Source organism: Podarcis vaucheri (assembly GCF_965113315.1).
Source record: "Podarcis vaucheri genome assembly, chromosome: 3".
NCBI classification, from domain to species: Eukaryota; Metazoa; Chordata; class Lepidosauria; order Squamata; family Lacertidae; genus Podarcis; species Podarcis vaucheri.
The window spans coordinates 42404350-42428690 of record NC_138761.1 but is presented as its reverse complement, the minus strand read 5'-3'; the positions used below and the strand labels follow the sequence as shown (position 1 = coordinate 42428690).

The 24341-nt window shown below is 46.5% G+C and overlaps 1 protein-coding gene across 1 annotated transcript; it reads right to left on the bottom strand.

Annotated features, from left to right (window-relative positions):
* Positions 1-201: 201 nt before the first annotated feature.
* Positions 202-23930, bottom strand: LOC309529844 (sulfotransferase 6B1-like). The gene is made up of 7 exons (XM_082218104.1): positions 23289-23930; positions 22150-22268; positions 6588-6677; positions 4852-4978; positions 4327-4421; positions 2713-2869; positions 202-423 (listed from the first exon to the last, which is right to left on the bottom strand). Exons 1-7 carry the CDS (start codon positions 23488-23490, stop codon positions 293-295), a joined length of 921 nt encoding a protein of 306 aa, XP_082074230.1. The 5' UTR covers positions 23491-23930; the 3' UTR covers positions 202-292.
* Between the last annotated feature and the right edge of the window lie 411 nt (positions 23931-24341).

The following is a 24341-nucleotide window of genomic DNA, read 5'->3' as shown; positions in this document are numbered from 1 at the left end:
TCTCATTTGCCTCTGACTTGGAAAAGCCCCATTTTCTGGAAATGTAAATTACATAATATTTGCGGGGCTCAGCAGGGTGCTTTCTATGGGGGGGAATCGCCCCAAATATATTTTATAGCAGGTCTTCATGCTCCTCCCATTTAGTATGTTAAGGATTTGATTACAATATTTTTAAAGCAAAAAAGACTGAGAGCATTTAAAAAAAAATTCTGTGCATAGATGTATCTAGCACTTAAACATCATTTTATTCTTAATAGAAAGGCTTCAGATATTAACCTCCAAATCCAAAGGTTTAAAATTTACAATATTGGTCATATTTTAGCTTTGCACCCAGTTTAGTTCCTGCTAAGCACTCTTCAAATTTTGCATCCATTTCCCGGCTCTGAGCTTCAGTAAACAAAGTCTTCCAGTCACCCACAGCACCTATAAAGAAACAATGAAAAATGAATCTCACTACAGTGATACCTCAGGTTACATACGCTTCAGGTTACAGACTCCACTAATCCAGAAATATTACCTCGGGTTAAGAACTTTGCTCCAGGATGAGAACAGAAATCGTGCTCTGGTGGCGAGGCGGCAGCGGAAGGCCCCATTAGCTAAAGTGGTGCTTCAGGTTAAGAACAGTATTAGGTTAAGAACAGACCTCCGGAACGTATTAAGTACTTAACCCGAGGTACCACTGTATATATTTCTTCCTATATAGAGGTTCACAGATCACATTTATGGTTTTGGAATGTTAAAGCAGAAGGGTGTACTGTCATGCTTCTCATCCTGCAACCCTATGCACCCTTTCTTGGGAGTAAGCAAGGAAGAGCATTACAGTACTAGCATGCATCAGAATGGGCTGTTTGGGATGTGAAGAGTGAGTGGAGAGAAACATTTGAGGGGCATATGTGAGCATGTGGGTGCAGTTGCAAGGTTTTCTTTTTCAAATATTTCTGTTTCTTTTAACATCATCATCATCATCATTATTACAGTCATACCTCGGTTCTCAAACACCCCAGAACTTGTATGTTTTGGCTCCTGGACGATCAAAAACTGCAAGTTAGTGTTCCAGTTTTCGAACATTCTTTGGGAAGCCAAACGTCCAACAGGGCGTCCACGGCTTCTGATTGGCTGCAGGATCTTCTGATTGGCTGCAGGATCTTCTGATTGGCTGCAGGATCTTCCTGCAGCCAAATAGAAGCTGCGCTTTGGAAGTCGGATGTTTTGGAAGTCGAACAGACTTCCAGAATGGATTCTGTTTGACTTTTGAGATACAGCTGTATTATTATTAAACAAACACAGCTTTCCTCCCAAGAGAAGCCTAAGGGATTTTTGAGAATTAAAAGAAGCACACGCACGCACACACACACACACACACACACACACACATCATAAAATATCTTAGCATGATGGCTGAAATGTTAAAAGGCAAAATTTTAAAAATATCATTCTAACTTCCTTGTAATGCACTGGCTACTCTTCTAGTAGCTATATAAGAGAATTTAACATAATTATAATTTCAGTTTATTGTAAACCTGTAGAACTCTGAAACCATCTCACCTGCTGCAGATGTCTCTTATCTTTGCAGCAGGTAAAAAAAAAATTCTTTTTTTTGAGGGGGGGGGGGGAGTTTGACGCCAATCAAGAAGAAGGCAAACACGAGAAAGAGTAGAGAAGCTTGCCTTGATCTGTGGAAATATTCTGTTGTCTGAAACCATTGAAAAAGATAAACAAAACTGGAAGCTTATCCCTGTCAAAATGGTTCTGGTTAATGAAACGTGATGTGGTAGTATTGTAAATATTACTGTTATTTAAATTACACAGTGAAGTAATTTATTTGTTGTTGTTGTTTTTTAGTCGTTTACTCGTGTCCGACTCTTCATGACCCCATGGACCAGAGCATGCCAGGCACTTCTGTCTTCCACTGCCTCCCGCAGTTTGGTCAAACTCTTGTTAGTAGTTTCGAGAACACTATCCAACCATCTCGTCCTCTGTCGTCCCCTTCTCCTTGTGCCCTTCATCTTTCCCAACATCAGGGTCTTTTCCAGGGAGTCTTCTCTTAGCATGAGGTGGCCAAAGTATTGGAGTAATTTATACTGTGGCTAATTGGTTTACAGTTAGAGCACTTAGGCATTATTTCTATCCCAACCTACTTGCAAATAAGCCCCACTGAATTCCAACTATCCCACTGTGCAGTCCTATGCTTGTCCACTTAGAACATTTCAAGTTCAATAGGACCACCAACTCCCAGATCACCTAGACCACTATTCAGAGTTTTAACTGTCTTGTTTGATTATTGACATAATCAAACATGAGTTGCCCTGGGCTCATGGTTTTTATGCCTCTTACTCTACATAGTTGGGTATCATTGGTAGGAGAGAATGCAGAAAACTGTGTGTCACAGCACAAGTAACTTCTACTTTTGCAGATTAATTTGAACTATTGAAAATATGACATGTGCAAACTCTTCTGGACCAGAAGGCTTCCTTGTTCTAATTATAGGAGAATGGTCTTGCAGAGGCTTTTTAGGGGTTCTTAGTGTTTTTGAACTTTGGTTCTATATGTGGGATGGGAGTGAGGAAGAGGGAAATGGATCAAAACTATTTTCAAGATATTGACAAAATATAATGTTTAGTTGTCCACCCCATAAATGGCACCACTAGAGGGCGCTGTGTTACTGGAAGAAAGAGAATTCAGTGTAAACTAGTGGCATAAAAGCAATATTACCTTTCCTGAAAATGACAGGAGCAAGTATACCGTGTGTTTCTTCAGATTTGCTCCGCATTGCTTGGAAGGTGGAGCTCTCTGCAACAGACTTAATCATTTCATCAGACAGAGGTAGTTCATAAAATTCAGCTATTCGCTTCACTCCTTCGTGAAGATTCTGGAAAATAACAATAAAGTTAGTTATGACTTCATAAATATATTTGGTACTAAGGTAGATTTCTAAGTTAGAATCAGCCCTAAGATTCAAGAATGGGGCAGGCTAAACATCTGAATAAATATATTCATAAATGTATGTGCTTTAGCTATTCTAAAAAGGTGCATTTGATATTAGCAAAATAAGTGCAGCATGAAAAGTACAGAAACATTGTCTCAGCAAAGGCACATCATTTACAACTTTCTATTTGCTTCTGTAACTTAGATTTGAAAAGCATTTCCCCCCAGATTTCTGCTACCCATTTTTTTCCCATTTCCAGCATGTCATGTTTCATCATCTACAGTATATTCCTTTTAACTCAGAAATGTTTGAGATGATTAAAAGTTTGGAACACTACTTCTGATAAACTTAGTTAGCCTGTGAATGAGCACATCCAGAAAGATTACACCACAATACTTAATCAGACTGGCATATTGGTGTGCTTAGTATTTAATGAACTGCAGAACTGTAATTTTTCTTTTATTTGAAATATCCAAACCTACTTAACAAGCAAAAACCAAATGCGCATGCACACACGCGTGCACACATGCACACACTACTCATGCTCTTAAGAAAAACAGTTGTTGCAGAAGAAAAGTCAAAATATAACACTGGCAGAAACACAGCAGAAAGTACTTGGCAGCATAATGATAAAGAACTTCCAAACCTCAGACAAAAGGGGGCTTGCCCCATTTGATCCCCCTCTCAAGGGGGGAGGAGGACACAGAGGACCAGGCCTTTGGTGAAGACCAGAGAAGTGGCAAGTCTATTATGCCCTTGATTGTTCCAATGAATTATGATAAAAGGGGGTGGTGTAATAAAAGCAATAGCTACTATATAACCAGGACAAAAGGATAAACGTTTAACTAACGTTCTTTTCTTATTTGAAACTGGGAAGTGCAAAATAATAACATATAGATGGATTATCAGATTGCAGCATCCCTTCCCCCGCCCAGCATGACAATTTAGTTTTTTAAAACCTTCTTTTGGAGCCAGCAGAAAGTTTTTCAGCCTAAATCTGGCATGGGAGATTGGAGAGGTTGCAGCTGGGGAGACACACACACACACACACACACGGACCTAAAACACAATCTGATCTATATTTAGGCCTCCATTTAATTTAGATTATCACCCCCCCAAAAAAAAAATATTGATGAGGACCTCATTCCATAACAAGAATGAGGAAAAATGAATGCATTTCTAATAATTATTAACTACAGGTTAACTACAGGAAAAGAAAACAAAAGGCAATGAGGAGGGAGGGAAAGGGAGCAGAAACAGAAAAGCAAAACAATGCCTCTCCCTTTACCAATTCAGCAACCATCAATACACCTGTCTGAATTTCCACATACAGCTAGATTAGGCCATCTAAGAAAATGAAGGCACAAAGAAACATTATCTCAATTTCAAAGAATGCTCACTTCTTTCAGCTCTTCAAATGTGATGATCATGACATTTTCGTCATCCATATGTTTGTCCCAAGCAAGAGCATGGTCAAAATAGGATTTCCAACAAACTGAAATGAAATGCAAACAGCATATTTCATAGCCAGGGGGAAATAAAAAACAAAAATGACATCAGTTGCTGGCAAAAGCTGCACATATCATACAATGAGAATACAACACTTTGTTCATTCCGTTTAACCCAACACTGATAAACACCAGCCATTTTTATGACATGTAAAATCTGTACACAAATCATCAGGTGTTGAAAAGATGCCTAAATTCATATCACCCATCAGTGATGAGTCTGGCTATCTACCACTATCTGGAGGACAACTACTGATGATGCAAGTCTGAGCAAAAAAAATATCGACTGTGGGTTTTTCCCTGCAATCAAGAGTCCTGGTGATCTGAAACTTGTTTGCCTTTCATCTGAACAGAAGCTCTACACAAATACTTTGAGGGAAGTTTCAGAAATACAGAAAGTGAGAACTTCTAACCTACCTTCGCCACTCATGAACTTTTGAAAAAAATCATCCCAAGAACTGGCATCTGGAAGAACAGGGTTTTTGTTGTAAAAATGGTAATAGGATACAGCGGCATCTTTGGGGTTTCGAAATACTACCAACATCTATTTAAAAAGAAAGAAAGAGAGATTAGATTTTGTTGGAATCTCCCCTGTGCAAACAGCTTTCTGGAGCTGACACACCAAGGAGGCCATTGGCCCCTACCTAAGGCAGAGCTTTTAAGCTCTGTGCCTTGCTCTGGAAGGGAGCCTCTCACACAGGGCTCCCACAATTTCTCCCAGGAGCCTCCAGGAGCCCATGCGAAACCTTCCCAGAGCCCAGTAAGAAAGGCTGAGAGCTTAAAAGCTCTTTCTGTGACAGGAAAACTTAGCACAGAAAGTGCTTTATAGCTCTTTGCCGAGCATGCGTTTAATTTGTGCCATTGCATGCTGGCCAAACAGTTAAAGCTGTTATTGCACAAGTTAAATGCAAACAAGTTGCAAGTCAACAGTATTTATATACAGTAAGCCTGCAAGTGACGCTCATTTAGCTTTACAGTATTTTTAATCTCTTGCTGGAAGCCGCCCAGAGTGTCTGGGGAAACCCAGCCATATGGGCAGTGTATAAGTAATAAATTATTATTATTAATATTATTATGGAATTGGCAAAGTATTTTATTAAATTAAAAGGGGGTGCAGTGCTCTGGGGAAAATGACTTTGGCAGTCCCAACCAAAAATGGAACCCAATGTGTTTTGAGTATATGCAATTTTGGCATTAGGTGCGATCCCCAGAACACAGGTTGCGGACATAGTGTACTGAAAGTAACATATCAGTGCAAACTGAAATTGAAATGCTGAAAAAGCTGGTGTCTTAAAATGTTCTCTGTTCTTGCCCATCTCGCTTAAACTGGTTGTGGGGAGAGACTTGTGTTTCTGGGATATAACAGACTGCCACAACAAAAGGCAGGAAGTTTAGCAGAGTAGATATCACTTCCAATAACACTTTGCCTTGGAGACACTTGGGGGATGGCTTTTGCTTTATAGTTCCCTCTTTGGAATTTCCCCCAGGTAAACCTGAGTACAGTATCTAATTCTGAAGAAGAAGACGGAGGAAGGAGACTGTCTACATTATTCTATGGTTTGGCTCATGAAACAGAACAGGCATAGGCAAACTCAGCCCTCCAGATGTTTTGGGACTACAACTCCCAACATCCATAGCTAACAGGACTAGTCATCGGGGATGATGGGAATTGTAGTCTCAAAACATATGGAGGGACGAGTTTGCCTATGCCTGAAACAGAACTGTGACAGACCCGCATGTGAAGAGAACAGTTTCAAAGGTCCCTTACCTCACACAGAGATTACAGATAAAGGAGCACCTTTGCCTCCAGCTATGCAAAGAATGCAGTGGGTCCAGATTTGTACCTAGGTCCTATTGAAATCAATGGGTTTAGTCATGAGTAACTAAGCCAAAGCAGGAGAGAGCAATCCAAACCAGCCAGGAGAGCCGCGCAGAGGAACAACTCTGCTCAGTCCTCACACAAATCCTCAGCCCAGTCCGAGGGAGGGTTGGAATGCTCTGTTAGCCTGGATTTAGGCCAACTGATGTAGAATTTGCTTTGACAATATGACAAGAGCTGTCAAATTAAGATACCTATATTAAGTATTCAGTATTGTGATTAAATGCTGTTAGAGTATTAGGCAATCATAATAGTAGTGAAGCTAGTCACTTACCTTCACCTTATTCTCAAAAAAGGATTTGGGAATATTATCATAATGAAAATGTGTAGAAAAAATACGTGGAGAAGGCTGCTTGTCCATGTCCTAGAATAAGAATTAGAGGAATGTTAACTTTGTTGTTGTTTCAGGATCTAGAGGGGTTGTTTTTCCCCTTCTTTTTATTGAGCTTTATAATGGGGGGGGGCTTTGATTTACATATTGACAGAATAAGAATAACAAACTATACAAAGAGGTTTGGAGTACATGACCATTTGGGTCTCTTCAAGTTGTACAATTCTTTGATTCTAAGTATTCACCTCTCTCCCTCCCCCCTTTACCTAACCCAAAGACATGATTCGGATCCAAATAATAATTATTAATAAAGTTTATATGATCACTGAAGTGGGGAGAGTCTGAAAGTTGTTAACATCGGCTTCCGGCACTGACTGCCATGGTGAACAGCTGTGCCCATGCCAGCGGAGCCCTTCTGCACGGCTAATTGAGGATAATATGGGAGTAATTATCCTTGCAAAAAGGGGGGTGCCTCCGGTGATGGTGGACTCCCTCTGAACTGGAGGGACAAGCTCTGCACGAAACGGGTCTTTTCCACTGCGGCGTAGCGGGGACCCTTCTGAAAATCACAGGCGGATGAAGCCTGTGACCGTGGGACTCGGCGGGCACCTTTAGCGCCCCCCAACCCACTAAGGAACCCAGAAACGGGCTCCAAAGTGAAGAGGGGGAAGTGGCGCGGTGCTGTGAGTCGACTGCTTTTCCTGCGAAGCGAAGCCGCACAGCCGTTGCCAGAGAGTTGCCTGGGACAATTTGGCATCGAAAATAACTAACCGTGAGTACTGGAACGCTAAATACCTGGATTTTAAACAAGAATTGGCAAAATAAAAGGAACTTGGACTCTAAAATTTACCCTAATTTGGTACTGAAACGGAAAGGGCTAAACAGGAAGTCACCCTTCCGTTCTTTTGTAGTTATAACAAAGCAAAGACAACGTAAACTAGAACCTTAAAAATCACTTTTAAAGGATTGTCTCTCATCATTCAAAATTGTGGAATCCCCCTTCGGAAGCAGGCGAAGAAGGGGGACGTTTACTGAGTTGTTTAAACCTGCGGAAATAAAGTTAAAGTAAAGTAATTTTCCACTGTCCTGACCCTGGAGCGGGGTGTCAGATTTGATGATTGAAGCTCATTGACCAGAAACAAATGCTTTGACAGATAGTTAAAAGGAGGGAAATATTGTGATTCCATTGTTTCCTTTCCTTTCCTTTAAATATCTTAAAGAAGAAACTCTGTTGCTATTGTTTCCAAGGAAAAGGACAATCTGAAGTTTTTCCCCCTAGAGGGGAACTATGAAATTGTAACTAAATCCTGGGAACTTGCGGCTGTTACTGATTACAACTGTGGGAAAGAACTCTGTGACCTTGCAGGACAATGCCTTCAGAAGCACTGTTGGGTGCTTTCTGTAAAATAAGTGCCCTATTGGATCAGTTAAGTCAGAAGATGGACTGTATGACTAATGCAGCCAGAGCCTTTGAACAGGTAGTGGGAAATCATATGGAGCCCACTGAGGAACCAAAACAGGAGCGTGCCATGACAGAACAACTGAAAGAAGAGGACCTTGCTGAATCTGGGACGCCAGGGATGGAGGGACTTTTGGCCCAGCAGGAAAATGAGCTTTTGGATCTTATAAATGAACTTGGGGAAAAACAGATTTGGAAAGATAAAGTTTGGATTGAACTGGAAATGGGGGGTTGGACTGACCCCCCTTTGCAGGGATGGTTGGACTTTCTGAGTCTGGTAATGGGCCATCAGAGGTTTGGAGTTGTTGGGACTTTCAATTTTGGAGGGAATTTGAAATATGTTTTTAAACATCACATGGAGCTTAGTCTGGACTGTGAGAAAAGGGCTGATTTGCTGAAAAGGGTCAAAAACACTATTAAGCTGGAGTTCCCGCAAGTGAAAGGAAAATAAGAAGATCTGCGAAAGGGACATGGAAGAGATTTAAAGGCCTCGGATATAAGAGCACCAGGATAATGTGCCAGACTAATGGGACAAAAAAAAGACTGACAATCCCGGGACCGGGGGGAGGGGACGCTGGAAGAAGATTGGATTGCTTTTATTTTATTGTATCTTTTTTATATTATTACTACTAGAAATGTTTTATGAATTTTGGGAAAATGTTGAGATGAAATTACTTGGCTCTTGTAAAAATGTCTAAAGAATTTGGCAAAAAAGTAATGGCTATGAGAAGTTGGCAAAAAAGATTTAAATTTTAAGCTTTAAGGTCGTTTTTATAAGACAAGATGATAATAGAGTAAAGTAACGTAATGATAAAATATTATGAATTATGGAAAGGATTTGCTGGGACAATTATTAATTAAGATACAAGAGATGGGAGGAGGAGGTGGTCATGGAAAGAAGGTAACGGAAATTGGAGAATTTGAAAGGGATGGTTTTATTTTCTCTTTTTCTTTGTGTGTTTTTGTCGTTTTTTGTAATGCTATCTTTTTTCTGTGTAATTTTAAAAATTTTTGTGTTTCAATAAATATTTTTTTTAAGCAAAAAGGGGGGGGGCTAGCTTCACCCGCAGATCATCTGATACCTACTGCCCGTTCCAAAGGAATGGGGGGGCAGGGGACGCTGGGTGCATTGCACTGCGTATATCAGGAACTCTCAAAAGCGGTCACCATGAGCAGAGGTATTCTGTTTTTTAAGATGAAATTTGGACTTAATTAACAGGCATGCTCTGAACTAGAGGAGATAAGATAACCTGCTAATTGGGTCAGCCACTGAGTGCCAAGGTTTTGATGTGGAGAAGGACTTTCGTCATACTTGGATCAGTATGTTGGGTGACAGCATCTTAAAAAGTAGAGACATCACCTTGCCAACAAAGGTCTGTATAGTAAAAGCTATGGTTTTCGCAGTAGTGATATATGGAAGTGAAAGCTGGACCATAAAGAAGGCTGATCACTGAAGAATTGATGCTTTTGAATTATGGTGCTGGAGGGGATTCATAGAATCATAGAATCATAGAGTTGGAAGAGACCACAAGGGCCATCGAGTCCAACCCCCTGCCAAGCAGGAAACACCATCAGAGCACTCCTGACATATGGTTGTCAAGCCTCTGCTTAAAGACCTCCAAAGTAGGAGACTCCACCACACTCCTTGGCAGCAAATTCCACTGTCGAACAGCTCTTACTGTCAGGAAGTTCTTCCTAATGTTTAGGTGGAATCTTCTTTCTTGCAGTTTGGATTCATTGCTCCGTGTCCGCTTCTCTGGAGCAGCAGAAAACAACCTTTCTCCCTCCTCTATGTGACATCCTTTTATATATTTGAACATGGCTATCATATCACCCCTTAACCTCCTCTTCTCCAGGCTTCATAAGGCATCGTTTCCAGGCCTTTGACCATTTTGGTTGCCTTCCTCTGGACACGTTCCAGTTTGTCAGTGTCCTTCTTGAACTGTGGTGCCCAGAACTGGACACAGTACTCCAGGTGAGGTCTGACCAGAGCAGAATACAGTGGCACTATTACTTCCCTTGATCTAGATGCTATACTCCTATTGATGCAGCCCAGAATTGCATTGGCTTTTTTAGCTGCCGCGTCACACTGTTGGCTCATGTCAAGTTTGTGGTCAACCAAGACTCCTAGATCCTTTTCACATGTACTGCTCTCAAGCCAGGTGTCACCCATCTTGTATTTGTGCCTCTCATTTTTTTTGCCCAAGTGCAATACTTTACATTTCTCCCTGTTAAAGTTCATCTTGTTTGTTTTGGCCCAGTTCTCTAATCTGTCAAGGTCGTTTTGAAGTGTGATCCTGTCCTCTGGGGTGTTAGCCACCCCTCCCAGTTTGGTGTCATCTGCAAATTTGATCAGGATGCCCTTGAGTCCATCATCCAAGTCGTTGATAAAGATGTTGAATAAGACTGGGCCCAAGACAGAACCCTGTAGCACCCCACTAGTCACTCTTCTCCAGGATGAAGAGGAACCATTGATGAGCACCCTTTGGGTTCGGTCAGTCAGCCAGTTACAAATCCACTGAGTGGTAGCATAGTCAAGACCGCATTTTACCAACTTCTTTACAAGAATATCATGGGGCACCTTGTCAAATGCCTTGCTGAAATCAAGGTAGGCTACATCCACTGCGTTCCCTTCATCTACCAGGCTTGTAATTCTGTCAAAAAACGAGATCAGGTTAGTCTGACATGACTTATTTTTCAGAAATCCATGCTGACTATTGGTGATCACAGCATTCCTTTCTAGGTGCTCACAGACTGTTTGCTTAATGATCTGCTCCAGAATCTTCCCTGGTGTTGATGTCAGACTGACTGGGCGGTAATTATTTGGGTCCTCTCTTTTCCCCTTTTTGAAAATAGGGACAATTGCCCTCCTCCAGTCTGCCAGGACTTCGCCTGTTCTCCAGGAATTCTCAAAGATGACTGCCAGTGGTTCTGAGATCACATCTGCCAGTTCTTTTAATACTCTTGGATGCAGTTCATCTGGCCCTGGAGACTTGAATACATCTAAACTAGCCAAGTATTCTTGTACTATCTCTTTAGTTATTCTGGGCTGTGTTTCCTTTCCTGAATCATTTGCTTCAAATTCTTCAGGTGGGGCATTGTTTTCTTTATCGGACAAGACTGAGGCAAAGAAGGCATTGAGGAGTTCAGCCCTTTCTGTGTCCCCTGTTTCCATTTCACCATCTTCTCCTCTGAGTGACCCCACTGTTTCTTTGTTCTTCCTTTTGCTACGGACATACTCATAAAAGCCTTTTTGGTTGCTTTTAACCTCTCTAGCAAGCCTGAGTTCATTCTGTGCTTTAGCTTTTCTGACTTTGTGTCTACACGTGCTGGCTATTTGTTTGAATTCCTCTTTGGTGGTTTCCCCCCTTTTCCAATTTTTGTACACATCCTTTTTTAATCTTAACTCAGTTAAAAGTTCTTTAGATAGCCACCCTGGCTTCTTTAGGCACCTTCCATGTTTCCGTCTCATTGGTATTGCCTGATGTTGTGCTTTTACTATCTCCCTCTTAACAAACTCCCAGCCATCATGAACTCCCTTTCCTTTTAGTATTACTGTCCATGGGATCTTACCCAGCACTTCCCTAAGTTTTATGAAGTCGGCTTTCTTAAAGTCAAGAAATTGAGTCCTAGTATGCTTGGCTGCTCCTTTCCGCTGTATAGTAAACTTCAGAAGAACATGATCAGTCGCGCCTAATGATCCTTCCACTTCTACCCCACTAACCAGGTCATCAACATTGGTTAGGACCAGATCTAAAATGGCTGTTCCTCTTGTTGCTTCTCCCACTTTCTGGACAATGAAGTTGTCTGCAAGGCCAGTGAGGAATCTGTTTGACCTTATGCTCTTGGCTGAGTTTGACATCCAACAAATATCTGGGTAATTGAAGTCCCCCATTACTACTATCACCCTTCCTTTTGCATGCTTGGCCATCTGTTCCAGGAAGGCATCATCTATGTCCTCCGTTTGGCTTGGGGATCTATAGTAAACTCCCACAATGAGGTCACTGTTATTATTCTCTCCCTTAATTTTGACCCAAATGCTCTCACTTTGGCTTTGAGGATCTAAATCTTGGATCTCTTCACAGGTATACACATCCCTGACATATAACGCCACTCCTCCTCCTTTCTTGTCTGGTCTGTTTCTCTGAAATAGATTGTATCCCCCCATTATTACATTCCAGTCGTGGGACTTATCCCACCAGGTTTCAGTGATGCCTATTATGTCATATTTAGTTTGCTGTACCAAGAGCTCAAGCTCATCTTGTTTATTTCCCATGCTTTGCACATTAGTGTACAGACATTGAAGTCCATTAATCATTCCCCCGTGTCTCTTATTTAAGGATTTTCTTCCTCCCACCACTAGGTCTGCGTGCTGTTTGCTCCATTTGGTCTATGACATTTGGATGATCATCTTCATCAATTGATAGACTCCTACCTTCAGGAGCACTGTCTCCCTCCCCCACATTAGTCAGTTTAAAGCCCTCCTGATGAGGTTTCTGAGATTTTTGGCAAAAACATTTCTCCCAACGATTGTGAGGTGCAGCCCATCACTTGCCAGAAGTCCATCTTCAAGAAACTGCAGTCCGTGATCTAAGAATCCAAACCGTTCTTGTTTACACCATTTGCGAAGCCAGCTGTTCACTTCCACTATTTTTCCCTCTCTCCCTGGGCCACGTCGTTCAACTGGGAGGACAGATGAGATGACAATTTGTGCATTTAGTTGCTTCAATTTCCTGCCCAGAGCCTCGTAGTCTCTTTTGATCTTCTGGAGGCTATTGCTTGCAGTGTCATTGGTTCCCACATGAACCAAGAGGAAGGGGTATTTGTCAGTGGGTTTTATGATTCCTTGCAGTCGTTCAGTTACATCTTGGATCTTAGCTCCGGGGAGACAGCACACTTCCCGAGACATCTTGTCAGGCCCACAGATCACTGCTTCTGTTCCCCTCAGTAGGGAATCCCCTATCACCACTACACTTAGGTTTGGTCGGGGTTCTTCCATGAGCTGTCCGTTCCAAGGTCGCCTGCACATTCCCTGAGGACTGACTTTGCTGCTCATCTTCATATACCTGATCGACTGTAATGAGGGAGAGATCCTCAAATGGAGTCTGCTCTTCGTCTTCCATGCTAGGGGAGAGGACCTCAAAGCGATTGTGTATTTCTAAACAATCAGAACGAACCCTGGGCCTCCTACTTCTTTGAGTCATGTTTCTCCATATATCTGGCTCCTGTGTTGGTGAACTAGCCTCCTTCTCAGGGGAGTCCCCTGTCTCCTCCTTGGTGGAGACGGTGTGCTCTGTTGCTTCCAAGAAGAGCTCCAGCTCTCTAATTCTTTGGAGCGTAGCTACACGTTCCTCCAGTTGCTGGACTTTGTCTTTTAAGAGGGCAATCAACATCAATTGCTGTAGGTAAAGCTGCCTGCAACCTTTGGCAAGATGGCAAACATTGCGCAGGAACTGCAGGCGACTGCAGCTGTTCCCTCCCCCTCCATCTTGAGAACGTGTCATTGGGGGTGGCTACAGCGGTCCTCCATCATAAAAAGCGTGAAGACAGGACAAATAACTCCCCCCACAAAAAAACCTAGGTCTCCCCCAACAAATGTTTGAGACTAGCTCCTCTAAATCTAAAAGATGGATCAAACTGTGCGTGCCGCTGCCCTGCTAGCTCTGATAAGCTCCTCCCACAGCTAATCACCTGCCTCAACAGAAACCCTGCCCCCTCTGACCTTTGCACAGGGAGAACAGCTAATCCCATGGACTTCAAGAAGATCAAACCTATCCATTCTTAAGGAAATCAGCCCTGAGTGCTCACTGGAAGGACAGATCGTGAAGCTGAGGCTCCAATACTTTGGCCACCTCATGAGAAGAGAAGACTCCCTGGAAAAGACCCTGATGTTGGGAAAGATCACGGAGCACACAGAGAAGGGGACCATAGAGGATGAGATGGTTGGATCGTGTTCTCGAAGCTACCAGCATGAGTTTGACCAAACTGCGGGAGGCAGTGGAAGACAGAAGTGCCTGGCGTGCTCTGGTCCATGGGGTCACGAAGAGTCGGACACGACTAAACGACTAAACAACAACAACATGTTGGGTGAGGTGAGCCTCCATTATTTTCTCTCAATATATTTTATGTTATTGTCAGGGGTTCAGGAGCAGAGGCGAGGGCAAGGGAGGAAACAGAGAGCGAGGGGGAGGAGGCAGAAGAAAGGATGAGTGATGACGACGACCCGAGATCTCCGAGTCTTTCCAGTGAATCAGAAGATTCACAAAAAGGAGCACCAGTGGCCAGGGCAAGGGGGGAGACTAGGGGGACACCCCAGGAAGAAAGAGCCAGAGGGGACTCAGAGGGGAGCAGTTGGAGATCGGGACCAACGTCACCGCCAGAGAGTAGGAAAGAGGAAGAGCGCCAGGGAGCAAGCGCTGGCAGCTCGCAACAGGAGGGAGGGCACGAGTCAGGAGTGGCCACACCTTCATCGGGGAGCGAAGTGACGGTTAGACGGAAAGTGGAAGGTTGGGCGCGCGCGCCAAGTTCAAATGCACAGGAAGGTGGCGCAGTAGGCAGCCCGGAAAGGGAGCCAGGTCCTAAAGCCCGGCGCAAGGAGACAGGAGAGTCAGGGGGGTCAGCGTCAGAAGAATCCCGGAAGGAAGAGACCCAGGGGGGGCAGAGGGACCCAGAGGAGAACTGTCAGGCGGAAAAGGTGGAGCAGGGATAGGATATTAAGTTGGTGCGCAAGGGGCGGAGACTCAGACGGAGCTTCGCCGATCTAAGCATAAGACGTAGGGTTGCACGCAGCAGCTCGAGAATGGAGACTGTAACTCAATAAAGACTTTTATTTAACGATCGCTGGCTAGCGTGATCCTCTGTGAGCTAGGATCTGGAAGTAACCCTGACAGTAAGCTCCGTCTCTTCAAATTGTGGGCATCCACGGCCTCGCGGAGAGGAGGGAAAGCGGGTGCCTACAAGAGAGCTCACGAACGACAGACAATATGACGGCCGAACAGCAAATAACGGAACTCAGAGAAGCAGTTTCACGACTGAATGCCGAGGCGCTGGCGTCCAGGAAGAGAGAGGAGGAAGCAGCTGCCGCCTACAGGGATCTCCAGGTCAGGTTGGACGTGCTTACGAAGCAAGGGCAACAGACACCCAAATCAGAGGGGATTGGGTTGGGGAGACGCACAGGCGGTCTGGTCTCGCACTTCGATGGGAATTTGCAACAGTACCCCAACTTTAGAGCAGACGTAATGTGTGCACTGCAACTACTGCACAAAGACTTTAGAGATGAACAAGAGAAAGTGGGGTTCATCATGTCCCATTTGCATGGAGACGCGAAAGCATGGCTGCGCAATTTGTGGAGAGATAAGGATCCTGCGCTCCAAAATGCGGACGCCTTTATTAAAGCGATGGATGGCTGTTTTTTATCAAGCATTGACGTGGATCTTGCCCGAAAGGAGGTGCATGGACTAAGGCAAGGGAGGGCCAGCGTAAGGCAGTATCATGCCCGCTTTTTCGCCTTGGTCAGTGCCCTGGAATGGGACAGAGATTCGGCTCCTGTCAGAGACCTTTTTTGGGAGGGCTTGCACAACTCGGTTAAAGATGAGATTGCGAGGGGGGAGAGACCCCGGACCACGCAGGAGATCGTTCAGAGGGCGCTGGCGGTGGGGGTGCGGCTGGAAGAACGTCCGTGGAGCAGGGACGAAGGGCGCAGCGGGCGCGAACCAGCCAGGGGCTCCTCCTTCCTTCCCAGAGAAGCAGCGCGTGCGCAATCCACGCCTCCAACAGGGGGAGGGGTGGAACCGATGGAGGTTGGGAGTGCAAGGGCTCAGTCAGCAGCCAGAGCCCTAGCACCGGCAGCAGTGAAAGCGAAGCCTCCTAGAGGGAACAGGAAGTGTTATATCTGCGAGGATCCAGGGCATATGGCGAAAGAGTGTCCCCGGAGGCTCCACAAGCACACTGCAGCCTCAGCAATGGTGACTGCAGCAACGCAGCACGGAGAACCACAGCAGGGAAACGACGATGTCTGGCTGGAGGAAGAGGCACTGGGGCCCAGCCAGACGTGTCAGTGAAGCAGTCCCCAGAGATTTTACCGCCCATGGACCCCCTCCCGCCCAAGCCAGTAGTGAGGCTCACCGCATCGCTCCAGCTACCCAATGGAATCACCATGGACGTGCCAATCACCGTCGACTCGGGAAGCAATGCAGACTTCATAGGGCAGGACTTTGTCGACCGGCACGCTATACAGTTGCTGCCTGCCACGCTGCCCCTGCAGGTTGTCACGGTGGATGGCAGGGAGCTGTTAGGGGGGCAAGTGGTGAAGCAGACGCCACCTATGGTGCTGCGGCTTGGAAATCACAGGGAAATCATCAGCTTCAACGTCACTCAACTCTCGGACACGCCTATTGTATTGGGCATGAGTTGGCTGGACAAGCACAGCCCGACGCTGGCTTGGTACCAGAGGCAGCTGACCTTCGGCTCTTCCTTTTGTGCTGAACACTGCATCATGCCCCAGCAGGAAGGGGAGCAAGAGGAGTCACAGCTGCTGCTAGGCACGCTGCAAGCGATTCCCCACAAGTACGCAGAATTTTTGGAGGTTTTCTGCGAGAAGGAGGCAGACAAGCTACCCCCCCACAGACCATATGACTGCAAAATTGACCTGCTGCCGGGGGCGGCGCTGCCCAAAGGGAAGCTGTATTCCATGTCTGAAGACAAACTGCAGGAACTCAAAGAGTTCATAGATCATAATTTGGAGCGCGGTTTCATCCGAGAGTCCCAGGCAGCGGGGGGCAGTCCTGTATTCCTTGTGAAGAAGCGAGACACGCCCCAAAAAAGACTCGTAGTGGACTACCGCATTTTGAACAGTGTCACCAAGCCATCGGACTTCCCCATGCCCCGAATCGACGACCTCCTCGCAAAAGTACGCAAGGGCAGCGTGTTCACCAAGTTGGACCTGCGAGGGGCGTACAACCTCATTCGCATGCGGGAAGGAGATGAGTGGAAGACAGCCATGTTCACGCCCCTGGGCACCTACGAATATAGAGTTATGCCTTTTGGATTGCAAAATGGCTCCCACGTTTTTCAAGCTTTCATGCATCACGTGTTGGCGGGGCTCTTCTACAAGACGTGCGTCTGTTTCTTGGATGACATCCTGATCTTTTCGGAATCGCAGCAGGAGCATGACAGACACGTCAGGGAAGTGCTGAGCAGGCTACAGCAACATAGGCTTTACGCCAAGCTGGAGAAGTGCCAATTCGACGTGACGGAGGTGGATTTCCTGGGCTACAAGTTGTCTGACAAGGGGCTCGCCATGGACAGCGCCAAGGTTCGAGCGGTGTTGGATTGGAAAAGCCCACGCAACCGGAAGGAGGTCCAACGGTTTGTCGGCTTCGCGAACTTCTATCGCAAGTTCATCAAAGGCTTCGCTATGCAGACAGCGGCCATCACGGACACGCTCAGTTCCAAGAAAAAGAAGTTCATCTGGACAGCGCAGGCGGAGCAGTCCTTTCAGGCACTCAAGCGTCTTTTCGCGTCGGAGGAACAGCTGCTTCATGTCGACCCCAGCAGGCCGATGAGAGTTGAAACAGACGCCTCGGACAGGGCCGTCGGAGCAGTCCTGCTGCAGAAGGACCCGCAGGGGGTCTGGAGGCCCGGAGCGTTTTACTCCAGGAAGCTCAGCAAGTCCGAACAGAACTACACCATCTGGGACAGGGAGTTGCTGGCTATTCATGCAGCGTTCAAAGCATGGAGGCACTTCCTGATTGGAGCCAAGCACACGGTGCAGGTCTGCACGGACCACAAGAATCTGGAGCACTGGCGCACGGCACAGTTCCTGAACCAGAGGCAGATACGTTGGGCTGAGTTCTTTGCGAACTTCGACTTCCGAATAGAGTATGTCCCGGGGGACACCAACATCATGGCGGACGCGCTCTCCCGTAAGCCACAGTATCTGGAGGACGCCACGCCAGCGGCCGCCATGCACATCTTCGCGCCAACAGTGTGGGCGTGCGCTGCGGCGACAGTGGACCTGGAGGCGGTGCGGCGAGCGTTGCAGAATGACTCCTTCGCACAAGCAAAGATGGCAGAGATGCAAAGGGGCACGGCAGCGACCGACGGGTTCCAGCTGAGAGAGGGATTGCTCATCCGCAAAGGGGCCATCTACGTGCCGGGAGACGAACTTCGCGCCAAGGTACTGCATCAGCTGCACGACGCGCCCACTGCCGGGCACTTTGGCAAGGAGAAGACGGTGGAATTAGTCGCCAGGGATTTCTGGTGGCCCGGAATGAGAGGGGAGGTCGCGGACTACGTGGCGAGGTGCGGCACCTGCCAGAGGGCCAAACCAGTCCACAGACCGCCGGCCGGACTGTTGGAACCGCTGCAAACTCCGGTCGAGCCATGGGAGAGAGTCGCCCTGGACTTCGTCACGGATCTGCCCAGCTCGAGGGGCAAGACGGCCGTGCTGGTGGTGGTGGACTTGTTCTCCAAGATGGCACATTTCATCCCGTGTGCGAAGGTGGCCACGGCGGAACAAACCGCCAAACTGTTCATAGACCACGTGTTCAAGGTTCACGGTCTGCCACGGTCTATTCTGTCCGACCGCGGGCGGCAGTTCATCTTGAATTTCTGGCAGAAGCTGATGGGCTTCCTAAACGTCAAGATCAACCTGGCGTCGGCGAGACACCCGCAGACCAACGGGCAAGCGGAGCGGGTCAATGCCATCATGCAGCAGTACCTGAGATGCTATGCGAATCAACAGCCTGCGACGTGGGTGGATTACCTGCCGCTCGCCGAGTTCGCCTACAACAACACGAAGCACGTGTCCACGGGGGTCACGCCGTTCTTCGCCAACAACGGGAGGCACCCCAGAACCTTCCCGGGACTGGAAAGACTGGTGGAGGGGGAGCCGCAGACAGCAGATGCGTTCGCGTCGGAGTTGCAGGAGGTCCACGATCAGCTGCGGCGGCACCTGGAGCTGGCCAAACACGCATACAAGGTGCAGGCAGACAAACACAGAAGGGTTGGCGAAGAGATCCATGTGGGAGACTGGGTCTGGTTAGCAGCCCACGCAGTGCCGGCCAGGTCGTTGGCCAAGAAGAAACTAGGGCATAAGCAACAGGGGCCCTACCAAGTCGAAGAGCAGGTCAACCCGGTGGCTTTCAGGCTGGCGCTTCCGGAGGGTTCCAGAATGCATCCGGTGTTCCACAGATCGGTGCTCACTCCCTACAAGGCACCGCACAGGTTTCAGGAACCCGGAACGGCGCCGAGTCCGCTCCGAGAGGGAACCAGGCAACGGGGAGTGGCACAGGAGGTGCGCCTCAACGAAGTCACGGAGATTTTGGACTCCAGATGGGGGGAAGAGGGGGTAGAATACCTTCTCGCTAAGGAGGGCACCCCGGCCAGTGCCAACAGCTGGGTGCCGGGCTACGCTTTAGATGAACCTCTGCTCAAGGAAGAGTTTCATGCCCTCTTCCCCCATAGGCCAATGCCAGCAGACTTTTTCGACGACTGGCTTTTCACGCCCACGCTTTCAGCCAGCACGTTCCGGGGGTTCGACTCGGATGAGGAACCGACACGAGACGCCCGTTCCCCGGAGGGGTCGCCCTCGGGATCTGCTTCAGAACCCTCGTATTGGTGGGATGATCGACCAGAGGAGCAGTGGCGCAGGAAGTGGCTGGAGGGTCCAGGACGAGCAACGCCTCCAGAAGGAAGCGAGGGAGAGACGGACATGGACGTTTTCGGGGACGACCAGGGTCTCGAGCACGGCGGCACAGAGATGGAAGCAGAGGTGACCGTCGTCGACGAGAGCAGGGAGGAAGAACCGGAAGACTTCGGATGGAGGCCCGCCACGGGAAGCGAACTGTACCCGACATTCGTCCCCTTGACACTGCAGCACCCAGTTCCCGCACCGAAAGGAGGGGAGGGGGGAAGAGGGGGCTTCGAGGGGGGGATGGATGTCAGGGGTTCAGGAGCAGAGGCGAGGGCAAGGGAGGAAACAGAGAGCGAGGGGGAGGAGGCAGAAGAAAGGATGAGTGATGACGACGACCCGAGATCTCCGAGTCTTTCCAGTGAATCAGAAGATTCACAAAAAGGAGCACCAGTGGCCAGGGCAAGGGGGGAGACTAGGGGGACACCCCAGGAAGAAAGAGCCAGAGGGGACTCAGAGGGGAGCAGTTGGAGATCGGGACCAACGTCACCGCCAGAGAGTAGGAAAGAGGAAGAGCGCCAGGGAGCAAGCGCTGGCAGCTCGCAACAGGAGGGAGGGCACGAGTCAGGAGTGGCCACACCTTCATCGGGGAGCGAAGTGACGGTTAGACGGAAAGTGGAAGGTTGGGCGCGCGCGCCAAGTTCAAATGCACAGGAAGGTGGCGCAGTAGGCAGCCCGGAAAGGGAGCCAGGTCCTAAAGCCCGGCGCAAGGAGACAGGAGAGTCAGGGGGGTCAGCGTCAGAAGAATCCCGGAAGGAAGAGACCCAGGGGGGCAGAGGGACCCAGAGGAGAACTGTCAGGCGGAAAAGGTGGAGCAGGGATAGGATATTAAGTTGGTGCGCAAGGGGCGGAGACTCAGACGGAGCTTCGCCGATCTAAGCATAAGACGTAGGGTTGCACGCAGCAGCTCGAGAATGGAGACTGTAACTCAATAAAGACTTTTATTTAACGATCGCTGGCTAGCGTGATCCTCTGTGAGCTAGGATCTGGAAGTAACCCTGACAGTTATGTATTAAGATTAACTGCAGTTCTCACTCAGGGCCATTGGATGGATTATGGTTTTGGTGAGGTATCAGCTTGTGAGTAGCTGGAATGAGATCACAGAAGATAACTTTGGATATCTGCCTGGGGTCAATGGTAGAATGCCAGACTTCTCTTTATCTTGGATGTGATGCATTGAGAATTGCGCTTGTGTGCCGAAACCAAAAGTGAAGCATGTTGCTGAGGACTTTGGATTACAACAGGAAGAACAAATAAGAAAATTAAAAATATTTAACACATGACTGCACAGGATTAACCCTCTTGCTAAATTAATGGATGAATTAATTGAATACGAACGAAAGTCGCAGGACCAGTAGCTGTCAAAAGAAATGAAGGATTAATATCGGAAATGTTTTATTTGGACTAGCTAAGAATTGCAGCACGACATTAGATCATCATTCCCTGAACTTGAGAACATGGGACATCACTCAAAAATATGTAAGTTGGCATTGGATAACTGGTTTTCTTGTTTTTATTATAATTTGGAAATGTATTATTGTGGCTTTTATTGGATTGTAAAAATGGAAAATTAATAAAAATATTGTTTTAAAAAATGAAAGTTGTTGATGTAAATATAAAAGAAGACATTAACAAAACTGTATTACAGAATGTGGCAAGTACAGTTTTTCCTTCAGAGTTTTGTTTGTGTGTTGGAGAAATGTGCTTCAGGTTACATATGCTTCAGGTTACAGACTCCGCTAACCCAGAAATATTACCTCAGGTTAAGAACTTTGCTTCAGAATGAGAACAGAAATCGTGCTCCAGCAGCGTGGCAGCAGCAGGAAGCCCCGTTAGCTAAAGTGGTGCTTCAGGTTAAGAACAGTTTCAGGTTAAGAACAGACCTCCAGAACGAATTAAGTTCTTAACCCGAAGTACCACTGTACAGGGAAATGACAAAAGAAGCAGGGGAGGAGGGGGAGGGGGAGGAGAGCAGTCAAGTGGTGATGGGGCTCTACGATGTTCTATGAGCTCTACGATGCTCTCCCTGCCACCAACCAGGGAGTTCAGGAACAGAAGGGGAAGCGGTGCCTTGGCACAGGCCAAGAGAGAGTTAAAACGCAGGGATCAAAGACCTCTTGCAAGATTCCCACCTATGCTGTGTTGGAGAAGGAGCTGAAAGAAGCCACTCCCTGAATCTGACTCCTCAGATGCAGAAGCATGATTCGGAACTGTTGCTGTTTGTACATATGTAAATAAAGAACTGTAAATATCTCTCTGAGTGAACAGGGGGTGTTTATAGCGAAGAGCAGACACCACCTTGACAACATGTCAGTTCTGATCATTTGCTAGACAAACTTGGAAATCATGCCAACCTGAGCTTTTGTGGGCAATCCAAATTCAAGCATTTGTATGTTTTCTGATGGTGACAAGTCCTTGTAACTTGGGATTGCAACTATCATGTCATTTACCATTTGGAGCACCCAGTTAGTACCTGCAACATAAAAGCAAGTGAGACATATATGAATCACAAGGGCATAACTCACACAACCAAGTGCACAGCCATGTTCATATACAACAGTCAACTTAAATCATAGGTCTTCTACCAGTGCATTGGGACCTGCAGGTGGGTCATAAGACCACACCAGGTAAGTCACAACAAAGCTGTTGCCACCATGCAAGCCTTGGAGACTGCAAACTTTTATTCTTTCTTCTTTTGTGAGAAAGTTCCTTCCCTACCAGCTTTTTAAAAAGAACTGTACACAGTCAAGGCTTTGAAAATGAAAAAAGCAACAACAACCCCAAAACATTTTCTTTTGGAGCAAAATCTTCATTGTGGGAGAATCCAGGAAGTTTCTTCACATTTCATCCAACAAAGGGGTAACAAAGAGCAGTTGCCACTTACATTAGATTCTGAGGGTGAGGATCCTTTCCCATAAATCCTGTTTGTTTTCAGGCAAGTTGACATTAGGTGGGAACAAGAGTCACAGAGGAGTGGATTAAAATGGCAGAGAAGGTGGCACAAGGTGGAAGAAAGTGAACAAAGCACAAAAAAGGTACAATTTCAGAGGCCTCACTGAATAACATGGAGGATGGGTTGTAACAAAGGACTTATGAGGCACACATCTCATCTCCACATAAAAGAGGGCCTTGAAGTGCTTCTCATGGCTGTTGTGGGGAGCTCAGCCACTGAGGAAAGAGGGAATCCAGGCACCCCAAAATGTATTCACCTGGGACCCATTTCAGTTCATTTTGCGTAGCAAATAAACATTGGTTTCCTTGTTCAAACTTTAATAGAAGGCACTTCCACACAACAGGTTATTCATTGTGGAGTCAGCTGCTCAGGTTTGCAGGTTTTGCATTCAAAATCCCCGTTTATGAAAAGCACAGCAAAACATGGAAACTGTAAATCCAGATTACATGGGGGAAATAAACATATGAATCGTATGTGATCAGATAGCAGTTGGTAACCCAATCCATTCCCCTTTAATTCCATTAAAAGCTGGATACTCACCGCATTTTGGATAAGCAACAATCAACTTATCGTCCTTCCTAGCTTCCATGGTTTCCAATGCTTCAAAAGTCCCAGGACTACAAACAAGTTTTGGATACAGCACTCCTCTGTAAGTAAACAGCAGCTCCTCATTCTCCTCCCCTTGAAGCATAGCAAAAAGGTGCTCTATTATTTCCACAAGACTTGTCTTTTTCTGAGCCATCTCGTTGGCTGCCTCAGTCTTGTCACAACCCCTTTTAAAAGGCAGATTTGCTTCTGTATGACCAGAAGTTGTACAATAAAGGTATATAGCAGAAGAGGAAGCAATTCTGAATGACAAGCACTATACTCTCAAAACACTCGCACACTACACTCTCATTGACCTCTGAGATTTTGCAAACTCTGTTCTTATTTGTCTCTGACTTGGGACAGCCCCATTTTCTGGATATGTAAATTACATACTATTTGAGGGGCTGGGCAGGGTGCTTTTTCAGCGGAAAAAACACTTGACATTGCAACACCAGAGGCCCTGTAGGAGAAGAAAAGCAGACTGAAACCATTCTGACAGGTTAAGTACCTAATTGTGCATCCTTTCTTCTTTTAGGATTCTTTGGGAACTCTGTGACACAAACTTTATAGGTCTTAAAAGTCTGGACATTTTTCATTTTCTCAAGAATCCTTTCTAGATACTTTCTAGATAGGATAAAACTAAATGTTTGTTCAGACATTTGGGATTTCTTAATACAAAATATCTAAACCCCTGTCTCTCAGAACTTTGGTTGTTGTTGTTTAGTTGTCTAGTCGTGTCCGACTCTTCGTGACCCCATGGACCAGAGCACGCCAGGCACTCCTATCTTCCACTGCCTCCTGCATTTTGATCAAACTCACATTAGTAGCTTCGAGAACACTGTCCAACCAACTCATCCTCTGTCATCCCCTTCTCCTTGTGCCCTCAATCTTTCCCAACATCAAGGTCTTTTCCAGGGAGTCTTCTCTTCTGATGAGGTGGCCCAAGTATTGGAGCCTCAGCTTCATGATCTGTCCTTCTAGTGAGCACTCACGGCCTATTTCCTT